The sequence below is a fragment of the Molothrus aeneus genome, chromosome Z, assembly GCF_037042795.1.
Source record: "Molothrus aeneus isolate 106 chromosome Z, BPBGC_Maene_1.0, whole genome shotgun sequence".
NCBI lineage: Eukaryota > Metazoa > Chordata > Aves > Passeriformes > Icteridae > Molothrus > Molothrus aeneus.
The window spans coordinates 28,296,420-28,323,347 of record NC_089680.1 but is presented as its reverse complement, the minus strand read 5'-3'; the positions used below and the strand labels follow the sequence as shown (position 1 = coordinate 28,323,347).

At 38.6% G+C, this 26,928-nt stretch overlaps 1 protein-coding gene across 1 annotated transcript in view; it reads right to left on the bottom strand.

The window, feature by feature from the left end:
- RFX3 (regulatory factor X3) overlaps positions 1-26,928 on the bottom strand; it is a 101,890-nt gene that overhangs the window by 49,424 nt on the left and 25,538 nt on the right. The window contains exon 2 of the mRNA XM_066568965.1: positions 728-852. Coding sequence (XP_066425062.1) covers positions 728-844 — 117 coding nt within the window. The 5' untranslated portion in view covers positions 845-852. The remainder of the gene's footprint in view (positions 1-727; positions 853-26,928) is intronic.

The following is a 26,928-nucleotide window of genomic DNA, read 5'->3' as shown; positions in this document are numbered from 1 at the left end:
ATCACCGGACAGCTAATTTCTGTGTTTTCTGGAAAAGTCTTAGACAGTTATCGTGGCTTTCACACTGAATCCCCATTTTCTACCTCAATACTTTTCCTTTTTAGCTCCCCATTTTCTTCTGCCTCCATTTCTTCTAAAGCTCATGGGTGCTGCATAGGAGTAACCACCTCATGTAACAGAACAGTGCATTGTGCTGGCTGCTACACAAATCTTCTTCCTTCCCTGTCAAATTTACATTATGAGTTATTGATTGTCATATCACAAAACCTTTCATGACATTGTGCATATATCTGCATGCATTGAAGCCTAGAAGTACAAAGAACAGCGCTTTTCATATTTACATTTGTATTGTATTTACTTGGACATCCAAACAAATGAAGAAATTATATAGTCAATAATTTCAGAAACATGTGCATTATTTAAAGGAAAAAATGTAAATATTCAATAACATAAAGCAAATTTCTGTGAGCTACTGCATGAATTATATAATAAATAACAGCTAGAATCATGTATGAGTACTATCAGAGCTTGTCAGATGCTCTAGTTAAGGAACAGATCCTGAAAATAGCTTGCTTTTCCCTGGTTATTTTAATTCCAGCAAAATAAAATTGATAAAAGCAGAGCAAAAGTTCCTTTAGCAGTCTTGCACAAAACCAAGTTCTTCATTATATTGTAAAGAATTATTATTAGGATTTTTTTTTCAATCTTAAAATTAACAGCCACATACCTGTTGCTGAACTGGTACTTGCTGTACTACCTGTGTGGGAACTGCTGCCTGGCCAGCCACAGATGTCTGTAAAGTCACAGTTGAACCTGTATCTGCCCCAGTCTCTGATGTCTGCATTGTGATCTCTGAATAAAATTAAAATATAAAATCCAAAAATTAGTGCATAAATGTTTTTATTTTGCCACTTACATTAGCACACTAATTTGTCCCTTATTTCTATTAATATTTTAAAATTAGCTAATACTAATCTTGTTATGAGCCCAAAGATTTTTTCCCCCTACTAGCACAAGTGTTTGTATAAATAGAGTTTTATGTTATTTTTATCTTACTTATATTTCAAATATCTTTTGCTTACATATGAAGAAATGTGTCACTTATCTGAGCTTTGTCCCTTTAGGAATAACTTAAAAATCAGCAGCAGATCTTCTCTCAGCTTGTAAATAACTGGTCAGCATTCAAAACCATTTTTTCTCTGTCTTACTGAATTACACTAAAATCTCTATACATTCAAATTCAAAGCTGAACTTGAAGCAGGCCACAGAACAAAGGCCTCTACTTTGGAAAGTAACCTTTGAAAAGCATTTAATAAGTTACAGTGAAAAAAACACTCAAATAACCTTCTTCAGTAGAAAGCATTAGAGCAATTATTAAGAAATTTTTTTACTCTAAAACCATTTAGAAATATATAAATGGTAGACAAATGCCTATGATCATGACCCTGATGCTTTAAGGAAACAACAAAATTTGGGTAGAATAAAGAAATGGTTCAAGAATCAAGGAAAATGCCTGACAAAGAAAACTTATCAGAAAGACAACCAAGAATGACGTCTTCATATGAAACATAGATTGTGAGCTGCAGATTCCTCAAATTTGCACAGCCAAAATGACAATTTAATGATGATAAACCAAAACGAATTCAAAATTGTGAATCAGTCTTTTATTTCCTTTTCTTTGTAAATTTTTTAAAGCAGTGGATTAACCAGTGAAACTAATAAACAGATGAGGCAGGTTCTTCTTCACCTGGTACCTTCAAAACAGAAGAATGTATGTGTCTGTGAACAATTACGGTGAACAAACACAAATTACTGGTCTGTAATCCAAATGTTCTGTGAAAACTTTTACTGCCCTCAGTCTCTATTAATCTACATTAACTACAAAATACTTGGGCAATCTGAGAACCACTGTCACTAAAAATTAGTAGCTTTATCATGCATAATAGAAGAGATTTACATGGGAAAAAAATTATACATACTTAGAATGACCTATGCAAATGATTTTTTTCAGTTCAACTCATGAAATCCAGATGGCTGACACTGAAGAAACTTTAATCCCTACCACCACCACCAAATAACTAGCTCCTCCAAAAACTCAACAATTTTTTTTTTTAGACAAAACTGTTACAAAAATATTGAGGGATATACCACTAGATAACAGGAGGAATTAATTACTGTATGAAAAAAAAATTCATTGTTCTTCCTGCAGAACCAGGTGTCAACATCAAACTTTCCTTTCAAGGCTCGGTTCCACAGTAGTTTAAGCTGATTTAAGACTGGGTTTCTGCAGTTCGTCCCTCCAACTGTCTCTAGTTCACTTTGCATTCAAATGTAGCCACTGCAAAGCAGGAAACAGGTGTGTAAATTTGGTATGAGGTCAGGCAATTGGGCAAGGATCTTGCCAGTTGGGACCATTATTGGTTTAAACTCCAGGAAACCATGCCTATGGAACACGTGATTGATTTAAATACATCTTCTTAAATACTCAGAAAGCCTGATAAATTCTTGATCAAACTAATTTCAGATTAATCAACAGACTCTCAGAGTCTCACCTTAACTGAACCCTGTACTTTTAAGCAGTGGATGCACTTCAGGACCCAGCACACCTGACAAAAATCAGCATACAAAAGAATAAAGAAGTAGAACTTCAGATTACATTTATATGTTAAAATCTTAACAATTAAAATGGATGTTCACACAATAAATATGGAGGAGTCGGAAGCCTCCATGCTGCTAGAAAGTTACGACCTAGGTGTGATTACTCAAACTTGGTGAGATGAACCCCATGCCTGTAGTGCAGGCTGCTCAGAAAGAACAGGTGAGGAAGGAGAGATGGGTATATTGTGTTTGTCTGGCAAGGCTTGGGTAGGTAGCAAGCAAGGGGGACTACATGGGTGGCTTCTCTGAGGAGCTGCCAGAAGCTTCCCCTGTGTCTGATGAAGACAGTGCCAGCTGGATCCAAGACGGAACTATTGCTGACCAAAGCTGAGCCCTGAGCCCATCAGTGACAGTGGTAGTTCCTCTACTTTTTTCCCCCTTCTTCAATAACATATTGAAGAAGGGGGAAAAAAACTTACTGGGCAGAAGGACATTGCAATCACAGAAAAAAGGAGTGAGAGTATGTGAGAGAACCTGTAGACATGTCAATGGAAGAGCAGGCTTCAGAAGGTACCTGAGCTGAGATAGGAGCAGGTTTGCTGGCAGGACCCATGACCCCAGGGGAAAGTAATGCTGGAGCAGCCTGGCCCTGAAGGGCTGCACCCCATGTGAGGGACCTATGCTGGAGCAGTTTGTTAAGAACTGTAGCCCACAGGAATGACTCACAGAGAAATACATGGAGGACTATCTCCTGTGTGAGGGTCCCTACACAGAAGCTGAGGAAAAGTGTGAGGGAGGAGTTCACCCCCTGAGAAGGAAACAGCCACAGAAACAATGTGTGAAGAACTGATGGTAATCTCCATTCTGAATTTCCCTGCACTGCTGGAAGGGAGGAGGTAGAGAATCAAGAATAAAGTAAAGCCTGGGAGGAAGTGGAGAGTGAGGGGAAGGTTTTTGAAGATTTAGGTTTATTTCTTACTATTCTGCACTGATCTGATTGGCAATAAATTCAAATAATTTTCCTCAAGTTGAATCTGTTTTCACTGTCATGGTAATTGGTGAGTGATCCTTCCCTGTTGCTATCTTCCTCAATGAGCTTTTAGTCACATTTTCTCTCACTTGTCCAGCTGAGGACTGGAGGAGTTACAGAGTGGTTTTGGCAAGCACCTGGCATTCAGCCAGGACTGCTTCATTGTTCTGGTTTAAGTCCCTATCCTAAACACAAAATTTTATTATAGTTCAGTACACTGTACACATTTTTCCCTCTAGGTGCCATACGATATGGTCTGACAGTCAACCAAAGCAGCTTCCTGTTTACTGGAAGTTTTTCTAGCATCACATCAATGATGCAGTCAGTGTAATTCCTTTACATTGCATCAGTATTGAGAACACAATGCTGGTTTTGGCTAGGGTAAAATTAACCTTCTTCACAGAAGCTGGCACTGGGCTGTGCTGAACAGAGGGTTGATAATACAGAGGTGTTTTTGTTACTGCTGAGCAGGGCTTGCACAGAGCCAAGGCCTTTTCTGCTTTTGGCATTGCCACACTGGGGAGGAGAGTGGGGGTGCTCAGGAGGTCAGAAGGAGAGGCAGCCAGGACAAGTGAACCAAACAGACCAAAGGGATAATCCAGACCATGTGACATCATGCTCAGTGTGTATGTGTGATAGAGCCCTGCTCTCCTGGAGCTGGCTGAACACCTGTCTGTCCATGGGAAGCACTGAATTAATTCCATGTTTTACTTTCTCTTGTGTTTGGCTTCTGCTCTCCCTTTTAAACTGTTTTTATCTCAACCCCTGAGCTCTTCAGCTTTTACCCTTCTGATTCTCTCCCCAACCCCACCAGTGGGAGAACGAGTGGCTGCAGGGGCTTGGCCGATGGCTACGATTAAGGCCAAAGAAATAATCTAAACGCAGACTCTCACGTTTTTTCACTGATACTCCACCTAAGTAAAGGAAGCGAATATTACAGCAGAAAAGACGTCATCCTTGCCTAATTGGACTGTCAGGTGTATGACAAACAACAGATGAATGTTTGGCAAGGTCCTTTTTATTCTGCCTAATTAAGCAGTTGGACACACCCATCTGTTAATGGTATTGCTTTGTATAGCCAGTGCTTGTTGCACGATGTGAATGTAACCTAAAAAGGCCACATTCTGAAAGAAGACTAATTATCCCATCCAAGTGGGAAAAGATACTGTCAGGACCCAGCTGCTGAATGCAACAAGGTTAGTATTTCCTCAGTATAATGGGCAGAACTTAGGCAAAGCTGAAAATTATTCCTTTCCTATATATTCTGTACCGTTTCATGTTGTCTGTTAAATTTCTTAAAGATTTTTTAATATACCCAAATTCTCAGTTGGAATCCTTCTGTTTTTGAGACTTGAAATATGAAGACAGAATGATTTAAGAGTATAACTTGTTCTAATACTTATCAAAAGGAATTGTTAAAATGTGTCAGATTACAGTTTATTCTGTTCTTGGACTACTTCACACTGAACTAATTTACTTTTTTAAGTGACCAGAGTTTGCAAAGTTTTGTTCAACTACATATGCTTTATTGTCTAGATCAAATAATGTAGCAGGTTTTAATTCAATGCAGAAAATGAAAGCCTGTAATTTACTTTCAAGTGCAGCAGGAAATTTCTTTTTTCTCCTCTAGAAGCCTAAACAAAACATCACAGAAGATAAACTGAACTAGATCTCGTAATCACATGCAGTAATGGTAAGCTTTTAATAGTCAGAATAAACAGCTAATCTCAAAATCTTATCTGTTTATAATGATGAATAGCCAATATACTAATTAAGAATTTGCAGCAACATAATGTGTTTCACTATAAAGGAAAACTCAAAACATTGTTTCAGCAATTAATACAGAATGCTTGGCTCCTGAACAAGAGTATAAATGGAAACAGTTTTCAGTAATATATTAGTTTCACATAAGCATTCCTTTTCAATTTTTGTATAAACAAAAATTTTATGAATAATTGACTTCATAACTGTGTTGTGTTACCCCAGAGCAGAAGACAGATTACACAAGCTATTCACAGAGGATGAACAGAATATTACAATAGTTTCTAGATACTAATGTAATTTCATGTTAGAACCCCAGTGTCTTACTAAAACACTATTTGATTGTTTGTCTTCTCCGAAGGTTCTTGAGAATACCAAAGTAGGCAGCTGGACTCTACCTGGTATTGGTACTAGTTGCTAAATACTGCAGTTAGTAATACAAATTTCCTTACGCTTTTTTCAGCTTGTCACAGATTTATGGAGGAGTAACAGTTAACTGAATGGCACAGAATGAAGTTTAGAAGCTGCCTCTCTGGATTTACAGAACTACTTCTGAGTAGTAAAACCCTGTAAAAGAGTAACAAACAGAAGTGTGAGATACAGAGGTGCACACGGGAAGAGACCTGTGCAAGTAGAAACTCCTGGTAACTCTTTCAAAGAAAGTTCGTAATATAAAAAAGCATTGTCTTGATGATCAGTTGCTTACTAAATCCCTAAGAATGGTACAGTACTAGCCAACAACAGTCATAATGAAATCCCATATTGCCAGGAGATCACAGCACATGGGTGCTTAGATAGAATGACTACTTCATGACACTCTCACTTTGATCTACCTACTAATTTTACCTTCAAAACCATCAAAATTGTATCTTCTCTTGCTCGAAAATTAATCAGTATTACACAGCAGCCTTACCCATTAGTACACACTAGCACCAAGATTACATTTACTTACAGGCTAAAGCTTCTCAAAATTTTTGTTGTGAGAAAACTAGCGAGCCATCAAACAATTACACTTATGCTATTCTAAAGCATTAGTTTGTCCACTAGAGAGTCTGTGAGTAGAAAAGTCCAAGGGGTGTTTTCCTTCATCCTGGGTGAAAGGGTGTTAGGAAGAGGGCACCAATATTGCATGTCAACACTTGAGTATAGAACCGGCATTAGCAACAGGACTTTGTTTTTTTAATGACTATAGAGCCTTCTCTGAGGTTAACAACTTGGGAGACCTGAGATGCGCCTCATTAATTGGGGCAGAGGTATTTCTGCCAGCATGATAGTTGACCTGGTAGGAAGGGACTGGAGCAAGGAGAGGTATGGGGAAGAAAATATCTTCCAGCAGCCCAGTGAAGGAGTGGTGGACAAGTTCGACAAGCAAAGGCCTGGAGTGACATGAATGAAAGGCAACACATAGTCAAATAATGAGGCTTAAGCAGGGTCACCTCCAGCATGTGCATATGAGCAAGGAAGTAGCTTAGAGGCATGTTTATGAGGAAGTCACACAGATCGTCTTTCAGAAATCAGCATGCTGAAGTGCCTGTCTGAAGAGCTCATATGTGAAGGCATATACAATGGCCCCACACTCAGCATGTTGAATAAAAATGAGGAATAGAGACCTCTGTGCACTTGCAGAACTATCACCTTGTTAGATGACAGTCATGTGCTGGGACAGCAAACATGACTGAATGGCAGCAATGGAGGGACATTAGCTATCTAACCTTACAGCTTTTTTTTTCAGAAGTAAAAATGTCTTCAGGAATCTAGGATGAAGTTCACAGGAACTTCCTTGTTGGGATGGTATTTTGTAGTGTTTAACCAGAAACAAGTTTTGATAAAGAATTTTATTACAGAACATTTTTACAAGTTTAGTGTGCTTTCTAAGTTGCTATTTACACTGCTAAGTCTAGTATATTATGGTTTTTAATTCACACTTAATGAAGCATTATCCTTCTTTAATAGTACTCAGGTACTTTTCAGATACTGAGGCATCTGTCTTTATTATATTAGCATAATTGTCATGAGCTGGAATGAGCATGTTCACAATCTCCCAAAAATATCTCTATGCAGAATAATAGTTACAATATCAAATGAAATTTCTAGCTTGAGCCAAGATCTTATTCTAGGGCACTAATGATAACAGCAGAATTAATTATAAAGTCTAACATATATAATGCTACTTCTTCACACCTTTCAAAATTATTGACAACAAAATGTATTTTGATTACTTTCTGAGGAAGAACATGAAAGCAGGAGAACCACCTGAACAAAACAGCTTTTTTTGCATCTGCATAACTTATACAGTTATGGAGAAAGGAGATCTCTAGGTTATTTAAGAAGTGAGTTATGGGTGTTTGGGTGGGTTTTTTTCTTCTAGTATGATACTGTGCTGCAGTCCTTTCATCAAAAGATTGAGCATGTACCTAATAATAATAATAATATAAAGGGAGAAAAAGTAATGTCAAAATGGAGACTATATTTATTTGGACCACTCAGTAGATCAAAACATAAAATGAAAAAGTGAAAACATTATAGCTGGAAAAATCTACTTTATTAACAGAATGAGCAGTATTAGAAGAAATAGCTTATGTTCTCCATGTGTCACCTCTGTGTCACAAATTTTCTGTTTGTGATTCTTACTATTGTACTTTCACCAAATGACAGAACAGTCCCAGAGAACTGGAAGGGACCTGCTCAAGCAGTGCTACCCTACCTACCTTCTACTCAGGACCACGTCCAGGTGACTTTGAATACAGCCAAGAATAGGAACTCCACAGCCTCTATGCACAGCCTGTGCCCATCTTTGGTCAGCCTCACAGAAAAAACCTTAGTTCAGGTTGAGAGAGGACCACCTCTTGTACCTACACTGGGCACCACTGAAAAGAGTCAGATCTGCTTTAACCCATGTCATAACCTAACACTTAAAAGTAATGGTATTATTAATACACTGGCAACTTTCAAATGCTTCAGAGTTAGCCATATCCTCACCAAGTACAAGAAGAAGGAAAAAATTCATGCCACAATTATTGCCCCAATGGCTGTATTGATAATTTTTTCCCTCACCCATCACCTTAGCAGTAGTTAAACAGATGGTGAGACAGGTGACAACATACAGTTCCCCTATGAATGGGGACAGGGGATACCAATTAAGAAAAAAAAGAAAGGAAAAAAAAAGAGAAAAAAAAAAGAGAATGTAGAGGGAGAGACATAGGTTTCACCCAATAACAGCCTACCACATCATATAATCATATTTAGGTTATCACCAATATCATTTGCCAAACTAGAATTTACAGTCACTGGATATGAAAGAAGGCTTAGGATAAAAACTGATGAAAGCTCTTAATGGGCTATTTAGAGTAGTCTAGAAACTAAAAGTGGTTCAATATTAAAATATCTTTAAATTTTGGAAAATGTACAGAATAAAAGGTTCAACAGAATGATCCTGTCTTGCTACATCATATTAGAGAACAACAGTTCTAATGCCAGATTGTGCATCTATGGGAAAAGAAAATGAAGAGAGGCATCTTTTCCCTTATTCTGAACTACAGCAAAGTTTGCTTCAAAATCCATATATCACAAAATTATTAGATTCCAAATAGGTAAAGTTTTGGTAGTTTTACTTAGGATGCATAAATCTTAATATTTCAGTTTTTGAGAAGCTGAAGCAGTTCAAAACATTGGAAACAGCGTTACAGGCTCACACATACTTGACATGATTTTAAGCAGACAGTATGGATACTGATACAATCCTAATCCCCACAATACTTAAGTGCCTAGTATACATACGACAGTAAGCAGATAACTATGTGATGGCACCCTGTGTATACAACACCTTTGAGTAAGATGAAATTCTGTATTTTTGCTGGAAGTATTGCATTACAGTACAATTAAAATTTTAAATTATTTTAACAGAAAGTGTTTTGATAGTAGAGCACAACAAAACTAAACTTATGCTAGAAAAATTTACTAATATGTATATGTTAAGTAGATGTTTAAATTAAAAAAGGTATCACATTGTCTGGCAGTATTATACCAAGTTTTGGACATATATTCTCTGCAGCTCCTGTTTCTACTGCGTGATACTCTTCTCTTTACTAAGATACAGAATACTGCTCTGAGATTTGAGAATCCTAGTGAAAAATACTGTTGACACACTGAAAGTTATTTGGAGACATATTCTAAACATCTCAGGTTTAGGCTCTGAAAAATGATGATAAATTACCACAGAATTGTAGAATCATTAATACTGGAAAATATATCCAAAATCAAGTCTGACCTTCAATCAAACACCACCATGGCCACTAAACCATAGCACAAAGTGCCAGGTCTGCTCATTGTTTGAACACTCCCAGGGATAGTGACTCTACCAGTTCCCTGGGCAGCCCATTCCAATGCTTAACCACAGTCAAAAAATGTTTCCTAATATGAAATCTGAACCTCTCTAGGCAACTTGAGGCAGTTTCCCCTTGTCCAGTCACTTATTTCCTGGGAGAAGATGCTGCCCCCCATCTTGCACTGTCTCCTTTCAGGCAGTCATAGACAGTGGTAAGGTTCCCCTGAGCCTCCTTTTCTCCAGGCTGAGTATCTCCACCTCCCTCAACTGCTCTTCATAGGACTTGTACTCCAGACCCTTCCCCAAGCTACACTGCCCTTCTCTGGACACACTCCAGCACCTCAATGTTCTTGTACTGAAAGGCCCAAAACTGAAGGATTTGAGTTGTGGCCTCATCAGTTCCGAGTATGGGGGGACAATCCCTGCCCTGCTCCTGTTGGCCACACTGTTGCTGATTCAAGTCAGAATGGCTTTCTTGATCAGATGTGAAATCCATTTGGTTACTACGTACAGAAGCTACAGCTTCTTTTATCTACGAAAGTACAAGGAACAAGACTTCAACAAGAATATTATAACTCTGCCACTAGGAAGGACTAGATTGCCTTAAAACAAAGAAGCAAGCTAGCTAAGACAAATATTTTCTATGTTGATGAGGGAAACATGCAAATAGTCTTAGAGCTGGGATATTGGCAGGATTACTTCAGGGATATCTATATGTAATCTATTTAAACAATGAATGGAATGGATAAAATCTCACCAGTTTCTCCCATTCCTGTCTTCCTCAACCTGCAATTTTATTTTGTAAGAGAAGGATATATATCATGCATGTCAAGAGACAAGTTAGTGACTATTTTACTTTGCTAATGACTGAGACATCATCTGAGGCATATCTTTCCTTGGATCTTTCCTTCCCTGTACCGAGATGGTCTATTTGTGAAACATACCATTTTATTCTTGCTCTGAGACATTACCTTGCTTGCTTAAAGCAGAAAAATGAATAAATTCTTATTCATCTTATACCCAGACACCTAAAAAGAATGACTTAGAAATCACAAGTACAGTATTTTATCATATTGGCTTGTATGCCACAGTCTGCAACTACTTGCAAGAAACAGATGAATGGAAAGATGTCTGAAAATAGGTATCAACCCTCAGAAGAAACCTGAAGACCAGTGTATTTGATTAGTGCTTGATTCTTAGCTTGTAATAGACTAGAAGTAGAGCATAAAAAAATGTGTGCCTGGAATTTGGAGATTTGATCAGTGTCTCTCAGAATATTACAACAGTCCCAATTATCTAGAAATAATAGCTGCAATAATTCACACCTTAGCTGCAACTGGGACTCTGCTTGGTATGGTTCAACTCACATAAAGTGGAGAAGAAAGTGCTGGAAATGAAGATAATTCTGAAATACAATGCAATTAGAAAATAATTAAGATGTCAACAGCAGGGAATGTAGGAGATGATAAGGAAACAGAGTGTCCAGATGAACTTCATCATTCTCATTTACATCTGTCATTCTGCACCTAGCAGCTGTGTAGCCAAACAAGCCTTGCTTATCCTTATACCTTTCTCCCAAATTACCCTCTTATCCTAAATTATTCTTACTCGTGCTTATGTTCCTACTGAAAGAGGATTAATTGAAGAAAAAAGAAAGAAATGAAAAAGAAAAAGAAAAAGAAAAAGAAAAAGAAAAAGAAAAAGAAAAAGAAAAAGAAAAAGAAAAAGAAAAAGAAAAAGAAAAAAAGAAGTCTCTGGTCATGATGTAATTTTGGCGGAATAGAGTTAATTTTCTTCACGGTTGTTGGAGTGGGACTATGTGTTGGATTTGTGCTGAACACAGGGTTGATAAAATACAGCTGCTTTTGTTATTGCTGAGCAAGCTGCTTACAAAAAGAGCCAAGGCCTTTTTTGCTATTGACACTACCATGCTGGTGAGGGACTGGGGGTGCACAGGAGGTTGGGAGGAGACATGGCTGCAACATCAGCATATAAAATGGGGGGGGGGAAGAAGGAGGAAGAGAGGGATATTTGGAACAACGATATTTGCCTTCCCACATCACCATTATGTGTGATGAGGCCTGTTCTCCTGGAGATGGCTGAACACCTGCCTGCCCATGGGATGCACTGAATTAATTCCTTGGTTTTTTATTCTGCTTATGTGTGTGGCTTTTGCTTTCCCTATTAAACTGTTTTTATCTCAACCCATGAGTCTTCTCACTTTTCTAATTTTCTTCCCAATCCCAGTGGCAGGGAAGTGAGTGAATGGCTGCATGGGGCTTAGCTGGCAGCTGGGGTTAATTCATAAGAGTCCTTTTTGGTAGCCAATGTGAAGCACAAAGAGTTCAACATAACAACAGATTTGACTCAAATGTACTAGACCAAATTTATAGCTAATGCCACTTAGCTAGTAAAGAGCAGTCTCCTGTGCTTGCCATGGAGCTTGCTTGCCTGACTGAATACTAGAGTCTAGTGCTCATTAGTGGCCACCTGTTGTCTTTGCTGCTCGCTGCAGTGCTGTGCTGCTGATCACCTCACTGTGTTGTGCCTGAGAGCATTTTAAAAAAAGCCGTGGCAAAGTGCCTGGGCTGGCAGGTGGCCAGGGCATTGTGGCAGTTTTATGTGATGCTGTACTGGAGAGGCTGCAACACCAGTGTGAACTTGAGTAGAAGGATGAGTCCATGCAGGGGCAGGTATCCACTTTCAGTCCATGGAGGACCTCACGGTGGAGTAGCTGGATAACCGAAAGCAGCTGGGACCCCGCAATACGCTCATGCTGGAGCAGGTTCCTTGCAGGACCTGTGAATGCATAGAGACAGGAGCCCACCCTGGAGCAGGTTTGCTGGCAGGACTTGTGACCCTGTGAGGGATCCATGCTGGAGCACGCTGTTTCTGAAGGACTGCACCTTGTGGAAGGGACTCAGGCTGGAGCAGGTCATGAAGAGCTGCAATCTGTGACAAGGACCCATGCTGAAAAAGTTCGTAGAGAACTGTCTCCTGTGGGTGGTACCCCATGATGGGTAAGATATTCCCCAGCAGCCTGTTTTGCTGAAGACCATGGTGAGACATGCTGTCTCTCTGCAGCCCATGGAGGGTTCATGGTGGACCACAGCAGGAAATCCTTGCTGGTAGGCAGGGTAGAAACAAATGAAGGAGTTCACTGCAATGTTGAGCCACAAACCTGGCCCAAAAGGGTGAGGGACAGAGCTCATAATTGATATACCTTTAAACTGTTGCTGTAAGCCATGATTTGAGTTGCATCTTACAGGAATTACCATGACACTAACAATCCAAACCAATGGAAGAGAAGAAGGAGCTCCAGTGCAGCAGGGACCTGACCTGAGCTGGCTTTGGTGCCCAGTTACTCCATGCAACACACCACTCCCCCTGTCCCAAATGACCACCAGAACCGATGGAGCCCAAAGTCACAGACTAAATAAACCTTTTGCAGACATTTTATGAACATCTTGCTGAGGTGGTTCTCAGACTAAGGGAATGCTATCTGTGTATTATATCAAACTGAAAATTATTACATCAAATGGAAAGCGGGTTGTGGTTAATGAGATCATACCGAGTAGTATGGCACCCGAGCATGATGTAAATGCCAGGAAATAAGGGCTGGAATGTGCTGGGTTCAGCTGGGGTAGAGGTAATTTTCTTCATAGTGACTGGTATTGGATTGGGTTTTGAATTTGTGCTGAACACAGGATTAATGATACGGAGATATTTTTCTTATTGCTGAACAGCGCTTGCAGAGAACCAAGGCCTTTTATGCTTCTTGTACCACCTTACCAGTGAGTAGGCTGGGGTGTGCAAGAAGCTGGGAGGGGACACACTCAGGACAGCTGACCTCAACTGATCACAGGGATAACCCTTCTAATTCTCTCCCCCATCCTGCTGATGAGGAAGTGACTGAGCACCTGCATGGGATTTAGGTGCCAGATGAATTTAAACCTAAAAATATTCCAAAGAATAAAATGCAGTGCTTCTGTATTCTGTCAGAAGCACCGACAATGAAACCATGAAGAAAGAGCCAAGTTTTCTGAACGCTTCAGTGCAAAGCTTCTTTACTGATCACATTCAGCCATAAATTATGCAGAATGCTCTGGGCAAGGCATGCAAACTTTTCCTTAGCATCAGAGTAATTAACTCTGCCTTGAAGCCTCAGTCAGCCCTGAACATTGGCATAGCTTGCTCATCATGGTCTGCACAACACCAGGCAGATTTATCCTCTGAACTCCCTAAACTGAAAAAAATTTCTAAAGTTATTTCAAGGACATTAAACTTTCAGACCTAGAAACTGATAAAATAATTTACATGAAGGTGTGGAACCTGAAAATATGGAACTTACAATGGAAAATCTTTAAAAAATTTAATATTTTTAATAACTTCAGGTCCTAGATCAACCACAAGTTGGTGGCTTAGTATTTCTGACTTACCAGAAGGCTTGTAGGCTCTTAAACCATCTGATATATTTTGTGTATCAATGGATAACATTCCTCTCTTTTCCTAAGACTACTTAAGAGTGTTCCTGTCTTGACAGCATTTGGTATAGTAGAACAACCATCTTTCAAGATACTTTGATAACTTTACTTTATATTGCAAAAAGAATCTGCAAGGACTAAACTGTTTAAAGAACAGAGAGTGAAATGTATTTTAATTTATATCTGCAATTTTTAAAAGGTAAAAATCCCAGCATATTATGTACTCTCTATTTTAATAATAGTAGTAGAAAAAATATTCTCATATATTTTATTTGTGCTGATAGCTTTAATTATGTATAACTTTAACTTGTTTCAGATGAGTCCTTCTGATCTCCCTAAACAACAATACACTGTAACACATATTAAGTGTTGACATGTTAAAAATTACAAAGTATTTAGACACAACTGGAGTAAAGAAAATGGGAACTGTAGATTGATATAACCTTTCAGTAAAGACAACCAACAGCAGATTTGACTGTAACAAGTGCCTCAGTTCCAGACTTTAGACTCGAGGTAATGAAATGCTCTCTCCATCTGAAATGCTCTATCCATCTATCCATCTTTGGATTCTACAGGTAAAAATAAAAAAAAAAAAAAAAGAAATTAAGAAAAAAGCAAATATATTTGATGTGGAAGGAAAGGCAGACCAGAAGATCAGAAAGGATTTGTTCAGCCTTAATAAAAGAAGTTTATAAAGTTCAGATACATATAATTTCCTGAACAAAGACCCACAGGTAAATTGCCTCCCTAATTTCATGGCATGCCTTTATAACTTCAGAAACATCCAAATACTTTTAGTGGTTAATATGATCACCAGTGTTTCTCTGAGATAGCCTCTCCACACACTCAATCTTAGAAGTGGCCAACTTCCAGATGACTTGTGTTCTAAATGCTAAAGATGATGCTTATGCTGTAGCACAAATAAATCAGTAATCCAGTAGTTTTTCTAAGACAACCTAAACCTTCATTAAAAAAATAAAAAAATGAAGGCTTAAGCAGAGTACTTGGATTTCTTAATTCAACCTAAAGAAAAACTAACAACCTTCTTCCCATAACTCATTTATCTCTTCTTAGAGAGATAATATTGAACATCTTGGGGAAAAAATCAAGTAAATCAGTAGTTACCATATTATTAACCTATATTCAGCTTAACTAGACATTATTACCTACTGGTATCTTCCAGGCATCAAAAGTGCAAAGATTTTTATAGGAAAACTGGAATGTTTTAGTTTCTCACAGATAGGTTCACCTACATTTAAGAAGTCTGTACATAGAAAAGTGAAAAAAACATACTGACTGTCTGCAGCAACTGACAAATTGACTACAAGAAAGAATGGACTCAAATCAAACTAAGGTATTGACAGTATGGTTCCAGGTTCAACAGTCTGCATCTGATCCACTGTGGTTGTACACAAAAGAATAGTGCAACCCAAAAACAATGCAAGCAGACTGGAAGATGAAGTTTAAAACGCTTTACATAAGAAAAAAGATGTAGGTTTTTGACGTAAGAAAATTTCCTGTTAAGAATGAGCTTGGATCTGTACATCATCTTCACAAATAAGCAATTAAAAGACAGCTCTCAGATAAGAATAGAAATAAGAAACAAATTTCTCCACCATCTGACAGACGGAAATAGTAAGATTTAATTCATATGGTTGGTCAGGTGTAAGAAATAACATACTTCCTAGTTCACATAACTTTGGCTTACTAAGAATAAACTTCACCATACACAACATTATTATTTGCCTGGCTTGGATTACAGCATGATACCTCCCCGTCTCCAGTTAAGAGACACAAAAATTATTTGTTCTTTCACTGCTCACATCCTTGTAGCATTACAGCAGTAGGCTTGTTATCCTTACTGAAAAAAACTATTCAATACCTACTGCAGCTTTTCTTACAGCTTTTGTTTCTCAAGGCTTCATCCTATACTATGAGTCTTTCTCATTTTGTAAAAATTACACTGGTGCTACAATGCTGGTTTCTTTTCACATGGAAAGAGAGGACCCTGATGCCAACACTTGGACCTTGCACTGGATAAACAAACATATACTGCCTTTAAATATAAAAACGTTTTACTGCTATAGAGCTAATATTCCAAGTCTGTCTAGTTTCACAGCAAATAGTTCTTACCTTACCTGCAAAACAAATCAGTACTGATTTTTTTTTTGGTAACTTTAGGAGAACAACTGTAGCATGAAGAGCTGAAAGCCTGAGCTACTCTCAACTATCCACTCATTTAGCATATGGACAGACAAATATTACCAGTAGTTCTACTACAGTTCAACAAAGCAAGCAAAAACTATCAATCATTGTAAGGCAAGTTCCTTGACTGCAAAATAAACTTACCTGTCAGACCCCACAAAATTTGCTGTGTGTTTTAAACAAGTTTGCTGAAGTGTTACTGTTCACAGCACATATGCCAATGCAGCTATTATATTTACATTTAATATCTGACATGAATTGACAGGTATCACACTGACTACATCATGCTTAGATAAGTGCTGATTTTTTACTTCTGGTAAAGAGCAGCTTCCCTCTAATTCTGTACATCGTACTTCAAGTTTCTGATACCAAGCAGAAAAATGTGCCTACCTACTGCAAGATTTATCTTCTCTATAAATGAGTCAACATTATGTCATATTTTGTTATTTCTATGTAAACAACATTGCCCACTTAACCAAGTATTTATTTTGTCTTCATTCTAAGAAAAAAAAACAGAAAGCCACAGAACCCTACAACCATAATTGAAACACTTACTCAGTTAAAATGTCCAAATCTGGTATGCCCCCAAGTAATTCTCCATTTTTGGTGAATCAAGATAATGACACAACTACCTCAACTGCTTTGAAAAGGCAGGACGTAGTTCAAGTCACACCAAATACAAAGTAAGATCAGTGGCAATACTTACAGGAGTTGAAAAACGGACAGATTTTGCTCCAAGTCCTGCTGTATCCACTATATTTTCACAACATATTTGTAAGTAAGTACAATCTAAATGGTCTACTCACATTTGAAATGTCAAGGCTGCTCACTAATCAATGAGGAAGCCAGTCATATTGGCTACTTTTTTCAACTACAGTGTTTAAATACTTCAGACAAGACAGAAATTTCCTTATGAAGTACAAATTACACATATCTGGAACACCTGGGCAAGCTGCACAGTTACCACACACCACACCTAACAAAATACTAATGAAATATTCTTCCCTTCTTTTAATTTGCTTACTAGAAGAGAGATGGTGTATCTCCTAGAATAAGAGGAAGCCACAACAGTATCCTTAACTCAGTTTTGTGATATTTACAAAAATTGCTATTTTTCTCTTCTCTCCCTTCCTATGTCTCCTCACACCTTCCCATGATCCTCAAGCTCCTGGACAAAAGTTCTCTACACTGCAGAAGACTACCTGCACATTACTCCCACCTAACACAAACCTTTAAAAATGCATTAGGTTTGCACTTTGAAATATGCCATATTTTATATCAAGAGAAATAATTCAGCATTTGCGTGGTTTTCACTTAGAGATGGTGCACACAAAAAAACTATTATACAACTACCACCTAACAAGACACAGCACAATAAAAGGAAAGGTGTCTGAAGTTCTCAGTGCAAGGTGTATATGACAAAGTTAAAATCCTTCTGTTAAGACTTTGCTCTAGGACCAGAAATTTGCTTTAAAATATAAACAAATTTCATTTATTTTACATGCCATGAATATAATGAGGTATTACACAGAATATTAAAATATTAAAAAGAAAAACCCAGGAAGTTCTGTGCAGACATAAGAGAAGTAAGTTCCTGACCTACAGGATAGAAGAAATAATTTGCAACCTTTATGTACATGTATACACATATACTTGCCTAACCTAAAAACAATACAAAAACATTTATAAAGTTATTTTTAAAGTTGCTGTCTCTAACTAATTCTAAGATAGTCCCGATATGCTCAACAGAACCATCTTCAAAACACCAAATATTTAAACTTAACCTTGCTACAGCAGGACGTTACAATGCTACAGCCACGTAACCTGAGCAATTCAAGTGCCAAGGAAACACTTTCATGTTTAAACTATCGATATGCACATATAAATGTACAACAGGTTCCATCCTGAATTTTCCTCCTTGAAAGAAGCTAGATTGTATTTTGCTACAAAAATCCCCAGCTGCATTACACAAAGTATTGAAGACAAGAAAAGGGAGGTCATCACTGGCCTCTGTTCAGCACTGGTGAGGCCACACTTGGAATGCTGTGTCCAATTCTGGGCTCCTGTATCAGTTGGGTAGGAGGGGGGCTACAGGGTTAGCTTTGGTAAGCTTTCAGAAACTCTCCCCATGTCACAGAGAGCCACTTTCACTTGGTTCCAAGGCAGACTCACTGCTGACCAAAGCTGAGCTGAACACCAATGGTGGCAATGCCCCTGTGATAACATAATCAAGAGAAGGTAAAAAAAGCCATTCAACAGCACGTGAAAAAGACAAGCAATGCTGCAGACATCAAGGTTAGAAGAAGGAGAAGAAGGTGATTCAGGTGCTGGAAGAGAGATTCTTGAACCCTGTGGAAAAAAAAATGGTGACAAAGTTTGCGCCCCTGTAACCCAGAGAAGTCAACGATGGAGCCGATACCCATTCTGCAGCCTGTGACTGAAATACAGGAGGATCTTTACTGAATATCAGGAAAAACTTTTTTTTTTTTCTGCAAGGTTGAAAAACCACTAGAACTGCTTGTGCTATCTCCATCCTGAAGATTTTCAAAAGCCATCTGCACATGGTCCTGAGCAACTGTCTCTTAAGTGGCCCTGGTTTGAGCAGGGGTTTAGAAGAGATGCCCTCCAGAGCTTACTTTCCACTTCTGAAGTTTTCTTACCACAAGCAAAGGGCCTGAGGAGACTGAGACTTATCTAAGCTCAAAGAGCCACCACAACAGGATAAACATCCTGTGATTCAAGGGTTTTCACCCTTGAATGTTTGCTGTCCTCCTCAGGTGCTGGTTGGGGCACAGGCCCAGAGACTTACGTGTTATCACTGAGGGGCAAACAGCCATAAATTCACAGCACTTCAGTAGCCAGTGCATTTGGTTCTAGCTCCTGAGAGTGCTCTGGGGCCTTCGGCATCACTGAGGGCTCCCGGCCACTTCCTCCGTCCCGGACGCCTCCCGCAGGTACCCTGTGCCACTGGCTGGGCGGGAGCAGAGTGGAAGGGAGATTTCTCCTGCCATGGGGGGCAGCGTGCCTGGGGGAACGGAGGGGGAGGCAGGTGTCGAAGGCAGCTGAGGGGCTGCTCGGTCACTTTCCAGTAAAGTCTCCTTTTCCTGCAAGGAGACCCTTCGGGAGGCCCCCGTCTCCCCTCTCTGCCCACGCTCTGGGCCTTCTCTGCTGCCCGGCTCCCCAGAGAAGCTCTGGCTCCGGGCCCGTCTCTCGGCAGCCCATGGCGCACGGTGCCGCCGAGGCTCTGCAGGAGAGCGGCTCCGCCGCGCCGGCCGCCTCGAGCGGGGGGCAGCGGGAGGCGGCGGCGGCCGGGCTGTGCCCCATCTGCCTGGGCGACCTGGACAACGCGGCGCACGTGGACACCTGCCTGCACACCTTCTGCTTCGCCTGCATCCGGCAGTGGGCTGCCGTGCGCGCCGCCTGCCCGCTCTGCAGGCAGCGCTTCGGCCGCATCCTGCACTCCGTCAGGGCGGACGACGACTACCAGGAGTACGTGCTCGGCCCGCCCGGCTGCCGCCAGAGCGCCGCGCCCGGCCACAACGCGCTCGGCCCGTCCCCGCACCGGCACTACCGGCTGCGCCCGCGGCCCCGCCGCCATCCCCCTGCCAGGACAAGGGGGCGGCCGCCAGGGGCCGGACGGAGAGCTCCTAGAAGCTCCGACACCTCTGCCCGATAGGCTCAGGGCAGCGCCCGGCCCGCCCCGCCGCTGGACCTGCCATCCTCTCGCACGTGCTGGGGGCGCGGCTTACGGCCCTCGTGCGCTTGGAATGAACACCCAGAGCATTCCCGGAGCACGCGTCTCTCACAACCACTTGGTATACTACAAGCTCTTTTTCTTTACTAGTAGTAGTAAATTGTAATATATTGTAGAGATAATTCATGGTATATAGATAGATATATGTGTGCATAAAATATTGTGAAGGTCCAAAGTTAAGCATTTGACCACTCTGGCTGGGAGCAGAGTTCTATTCTCATTGTAACCAGTTCCCGGACAGCGTTAAGATAATATCAGGTCTGTTACCGTATGAATGGGACAGCCCTGGACCATCATAGATGATTTCCCCTGGCATCTGCACCTGGGAGATAGCATCTAGACCTTCCTGGACCATGATTAATGGAATGTCTCAAGAAACTCAGAAGACCTGCACCTGGGCATGATTACATCTGCGGTACTCAGGAACTGGTATCACCCTACTACACGTGAATACAGCTTCTGCCTGGATACTCAGACATTCATCTGAGTCTCCGGATTTGTCTTTGTCTGTTTCTGCACATGTATGGATCCCGCTCTACATGTGAAGAGACACAAAGAAATGTTCGGTCATCTCTGCCTCAGGCAGAATAAACTGTATATAAGCTGGCTACTTGAAGCATTCGGGGTGAACCCCTGGGGAAACGCTGACACTTTGTCAGTCGGATCCTGGTTCACCCAGCACCTGCACCCGGGGCTGACTCTGTCTTGGCTGTGGTGGTTCTTTTTCGAAATTCTATTTTTTGTTATCGATCCAATAAATCTTTGTTAAATTTTTCATAAATTTGCTACCGATTTGATAATTGATAACATAAATTATATTTTGTTTAAATTAATGAAGTGTTTTTTCCTTAACTGATGAAGTTTAACTTTTCTCCCCCGCAGTGGATGGGTGCAGGGAGACAGTAGTTGGGAGAGGGGAGTGAGTGAGCAGCTTCATAGTGCTTAGTTCTCAGCTGGGGTCTAACCATCATATTCTGCACCTTTTAAAATGAGTCATGGTGGCTCCCAGGGGCAAAAAGGAGGAGTGAGCTAAAGCTGTGATAGTTTTTAGGGGGCATATTAATATTTTCAAGAATTTCAGTCTGTCTTCTTAAGAGAACTTCCTATGTGCTGCAGGTACTGAAATGAATTACATTTCAAAAGTACAGTCCTTTTTTTTTTTTTTTTTTTTTTTTTACATCAGCATTCCTTGATGTGTATTAGATTATCTTATACAGATAAGCTGCACAGGTTAACAAGAAGATGGATTTTGTTGTTTTCTGTTTTTATGAGGGTTCCAACAAATGCTAGTAAGTTTCTAGATATATCTAAGCAAGTAAAAGGAAAAAAACCCAACAACAAACAAACAAGAAAATCCCAAGCGATATGTATCACCAAAGAAAAGGATGATTTTAACAGAAAGTATGTACACAAGCAGTATACAAAGTGCAAAAGCTGAATATGACCTCAAACAAATAAGGTTATACTTCCTTTATCAGGCTGTCATAAACTGTTACTGTTAGCATACTCTGCAATAAATGTCAGATAAGAGTACATTCAGGAGTTAATATATTACATCAAAGTTACAATATATTAGCACTTCATCATTTCAGTCTTAAAAGTTATTGTCTAAGTTTTGCATGAAGATTGATGTATATTCATGATAAGCAAATTATTAGAAAAATCTGTTGTGTCTTAGTTTAGGATAAGCAGCACATTATTTGAAGCCCTATTTTATTAGAGCCAGAAACCAGTCTGACAAAATGGAAGAAGGTAATAACCAGTAACAAACACAGACTGAAACAACACAACTAGCAACTTTACAATCTGCAACCTCTCTCATGGACTAGAGAACATGAAGTGGTCTTCACAAAAGCACAATAAAACCTTAATAAAATATAATCGCTTCTTAAGCGCTGATTCTGTCATCAAGTTTATAGGATATTTGGTCACTACCAGCAATTTATTGAGACTAATTGTTTTCAAAGTTAAAACCCATGCAGATTTGCAATTTATTGCCACATGCTGTAGAGAGAGATTTAAAATAAGAAATAGGGGAAGTTGAGCAGGATTTATGTAATTTCACTCAATATTTTAAGTAAATTAGAAAACTAGCTAATAAATTAATAATACAATATAAAAGTAAAGGGAAGAATACTACTATTGATGAAAGCACAAGGCAAGAAAAGTGAAAGTTAATGAAAGGATTGTTGTCTAATCTGTTTAAAAAATGGATTTGGATAATTACAGTCTCACGTGTCAAAAAACCCCAAAGATTTAGTATCCTCCCCTCCTTTCCTGCTCAAAACCACAATACAGTTACTTTGGGATACACCTGAAACCTGGTACTATAGTGTCATCTCGAACATAACTATCATTACAGGAAAATAAAAAAATAGTGCTGAAATATGAGATTTGCAAAAAAAAAGAATTAAGATTATAATCAACCTAACACATGCAGTAAGAATTTCATTGCAATGCCTGTAATGCAACCCTTATGAACCAGTCAGTGAACCAGGGCCCACACAACTTTGAGTATGTCCAAGCATACAAGTGCAACATTAAGACCCAAGAGAGAGTCTGCCCCACTCATGGCTTCTTAGGACTAGAAAGCATGCATACTAAAGTCTTTGAAGCTCTGAAACCTGTATTTGTTGATACTGACATTTCAAAGAGTCCTGAACAGAATTTAACAAGAGTGGGTTGTGACGAGTGGCATGAAGTTCAGCAGGTGGCCAGTCCAGTTGCAAGGATCAATAGTGGCTCCAGTACTGTTTAATGTCTTCATTAATGACCTACAGGATGGAACACAGTGCATCTCAGCAAGCTTTTGGGTGATACACAACTGCAAGGACTGGTTTGTAGATAGTGGTTGGTAGTGACTAAAAGCCATCAGGAAATCAATCTCCTTTTAAATTATTTTAGCAATTTACATTCTTGCATTGACAAATGATAAGGATCAATCTTTGTGAAATAAATGGGTAAGAAAAAGAAAAAAAACATTTGAGTTACAAAACATTTTTCTGGAGACTGACAGATGCTAAACAATTTTAGCCCTCAATTTAGCCTCATTTCTTCTCCGATGATTAGGATATTGTCAATTTTATACCAATATATTCTTTTCCTCAGATAAAAGCTCTTCAGCCCGATTGAAAAATACTCCATATAAAAAGTACTAAAAAATAAAAAAGATAAGTCAAGACTGGTATCTCTTAAATCCTAGACATTTCCTTCTGAATTCCACAACAAACTCAAGGTGCTAAATCTCAGTGTGTTAAAAAATCTTACACTTTTAAGAAAAAAAAGAAAAAATATCACAACCAAAAAAACCCCTAATACTTAGAAACTCTGACTAAGGATCAGCTAAGAAGAATTACATTCATTAACACCTTCAGGTATGTAGGCCTAAACAATTAATTCTGGACCACACACAGAATTTGCAACACAGGGACAGACTGCAAGTTTTCAGATTAACACCCTATTTCTGGATCTTCTTTCCTCTTCAACAGACATGACAGATTCTAGAGGTAAGACTTCAATTTAGAAAAACACATTTTTGTAGTTCATAGGCATCTCTCACAAAGTATAACCACAAATCCTACATTATTTCACATTAAAACAGTATGTTTTTAGCATATTAGTTTCTTTTCCTGTGTCTTCCACTTTACCTATTTGGATTTGGCAGTTTAGACATTGGTTTATTTCAAATGGAGTGAAATGCTATTTCAGAGTATAAGATAAATTTTCTTTTCTCTGTAATTTCTATTACTGATACTGCTGTCAAAAATTAAAAAAAAACCAACAAAAAAACAAAATCAATAAAACAAAACACTGTTTTCAAAGTAATATTTAAACAATTGTTTCCATACTAAAAGCAATCCAAAGTAGCAATCATTTTTCAAAGTTAACTTCTGAAACCTGAAGTGTTAAGGTTTATACATTTAGGACATTCTTTAGGTTCCACCACACACTTGCTTTTTTTTCTGTAGAGAGGAATGTAGGTGTCAGTCATGCTTTCTCTTGCAACACATATGTTTTGCAACTTTTACTTATCACTTCCGTTACATGTAATGTAGGAAGGTTAGCACTAAAAACAACTGAAGAACCTGCATAAGTTAAATACATAAATTATTATTAGAGTGACAGAAAAGGTAACAAGTGTCTTGTGACTCCATTTGCTTTGTTTGTTAAGGAAGAGAAGCTAATTAACTGCAAACACCAACCAAAAAGACCTAGCCCTGTTTATGTCAACATAAGCTCTGGAGAAGCTAAAATATATTTTACATTCAAACTTCATTCCCCCTGCCCTTCATCCTTTCTGGAAACTGGGATGTTATTAGAAAACAATAATTATCTACAAAAGAGTGAAAACATTAGGCATAAAAACTAGAATAATTTATTTTTAATAAACAATTTCCAGTATTATTTTAAATATGCATATGCTACATGAAATAAATATATTCATTTTCTGATTGTCATATCTAAAATTTTGTTGTAAAGAATCATTCTGTATAAAAAATTTAATCTAAAAATCACAGCAAGAATAGTGGTTGCAAATTTAAACTTTATGTGGCATTATTCAGCCGTTAGACTAGAAAGGCTGGATATTGCACAAAAAAATGGAAAATACTTCAATTTTTATTTAATTTCATATTTCAAAGAGAAACCTAAAGTCTTTTTAAAGTATGTATTTTAAGGACACTTAACACGAAGTGAAGCTTTAAAACTCTCTTCTTTCACTGTGTTCTTCTATTACAGTTTCTTGTCTGGCAAAGTATAAGAAAGGGAAAAAAGCAGAAAAGGGGAGAAAGCAAGGGCAAAGGAAGGGGTGGTGGATAGACAGGAAGAAAAGAATGAAAAGTGTACTTTCTGTCCTCGTTTTTCTAACTGTTTAAGGTACAGATGTCATTGCCTCTAGAGCTTTCATGAAATCTTACTTAGTTTTTACTATGTATTTTTGAAAAACTAAAAATTACTATCTTTTATAAAAACCTATCTGTGCTGCAATAGTTCTCAAACTTTTCCTTCCCTATTCTTGTAGTGAATGTCTTGATCCTTTTCCATCTCCATCTACAGCACATTCTTATTACAACATGCTTCCTCAATCCTCCATGCTGTAGTCAAGGTGTCACCAGCTGGCTTCACCCTTCTTCGTGTCTGCTATCACAAATGCATTGATTCCCCTGCACAAAATTTGATTTTCCAAAAACATCTTCCATTTAGAAACTGCTGTAACAGTCAACCGTCCATAAAGAAAGGTGTCCAAGTAGAGAAAAAGACCACATTGTCAATCTGAAAATTGAAACTCCTGGCCATTTTTAACATCTTTGTTTTTAAACTGACACCATGTGCTACGAAGTGAGCTGAAGAAAAAACGTGTTGCTTTAATCTTGAGAAATTCCAGTCACTGACAGTAGAAACTGAAGTGATAAGGTTCCTGGGAGAGTTAATGCTGAATTTAAAACACTAGGAGGAGTTTTGTGCAACTTCAGCTCAGAAAACAAAAATTAGTAGAAAACAACTGCATAAAAATCCATGTAAGAAAAAATGTAACTGTTCCTCTCCAGGAAACAAAGGAAGAACTCATTCTAGAAAAAATAAGTCGGGCCACAGGGTGACAGAAAAGACACACACACACACACACAAGGTGTAACAATGAGGTCAGGTACCAATTTATTCACACGCCTTTCTTACACATTCTTTATAGTGTGGAAAACTAGGTAAATAGTATATTATAATGTTGTAACTGTGCACTTTAAGAATACTTCCTATATATTTTCTACAAGAACTAGTATCTAGAGATGCAGTTTAGTAAGCACAGCTCTTTCCCAAAGTGTGTTCTGTCTTACCCTTAAGTTAAAAAACGTGTTCATGTACTCCAGGCTTTCTGATAAATCTTTGGTACAGTGAATGCTGTCTAGCTTTTGTTCCAGTATACCATTGGTATAGTGGTATTTCATTTCAGCCTAAAAAAATAATCAGGACAGGGGTCTGCATGTTTTCAAGCAAGGTCAAAGAAAACCCCAGACATAAAAAATTAACATTTCCTAACTAAAACGCCCATCACCACTACTGCCATAGCATCTAAATTATATAACTACAGAAGCAGTACAAAGAAAGCAAAACAATTATTTACATAATCATACTTAAACAGCTAATGGCATGGAAGTTGAAGTCTTTAAACTCCCTGAAACCTTAAACACCAAGTGCATATAAATAAAATTAGCTACTGTAGAGATATTTGAAAACAGGCTGAGACACCAATCCTTGTTTTTATGACAAGCACCTACTAGAAATACTGCACACACCTGATAGTTTTTAACTCCAAATGCATGCCTCAGAGAAATCCATTACCTAATTTTTTCCCACCTTCTTATGATTACTGATAGAGACTGACTGATACCTATACAGAATTTGAAGCCATATGGTATTTATTTAATTTTGCTTTTTTAAAAATCTTTCTTGTTGCAGTAAGCAGAAATTTCTTTAAAACATGAAACATCTGAAATTAATGAAATGTAAAGAAGATTAATATAATCACTAGCATGATCTTTCTTACCCACATGTCATTTTAAATGCTTTGAGTAGTTATCTCTCTCATACTATTGGTCAGATCTGACTTGATGGTCAGATCATATTTATCTACTACATTAAGAATTGCCCTATAGTGACTGAGCTTATGAAACTTACTTTTAAAAATTCAGTTAATGAAGATGTTATTCAGTAAACTCCAACAGTATAATTGAAGACAAACTGATAAACCAATGTAGCTCTATTATTTTACAGTCATGAA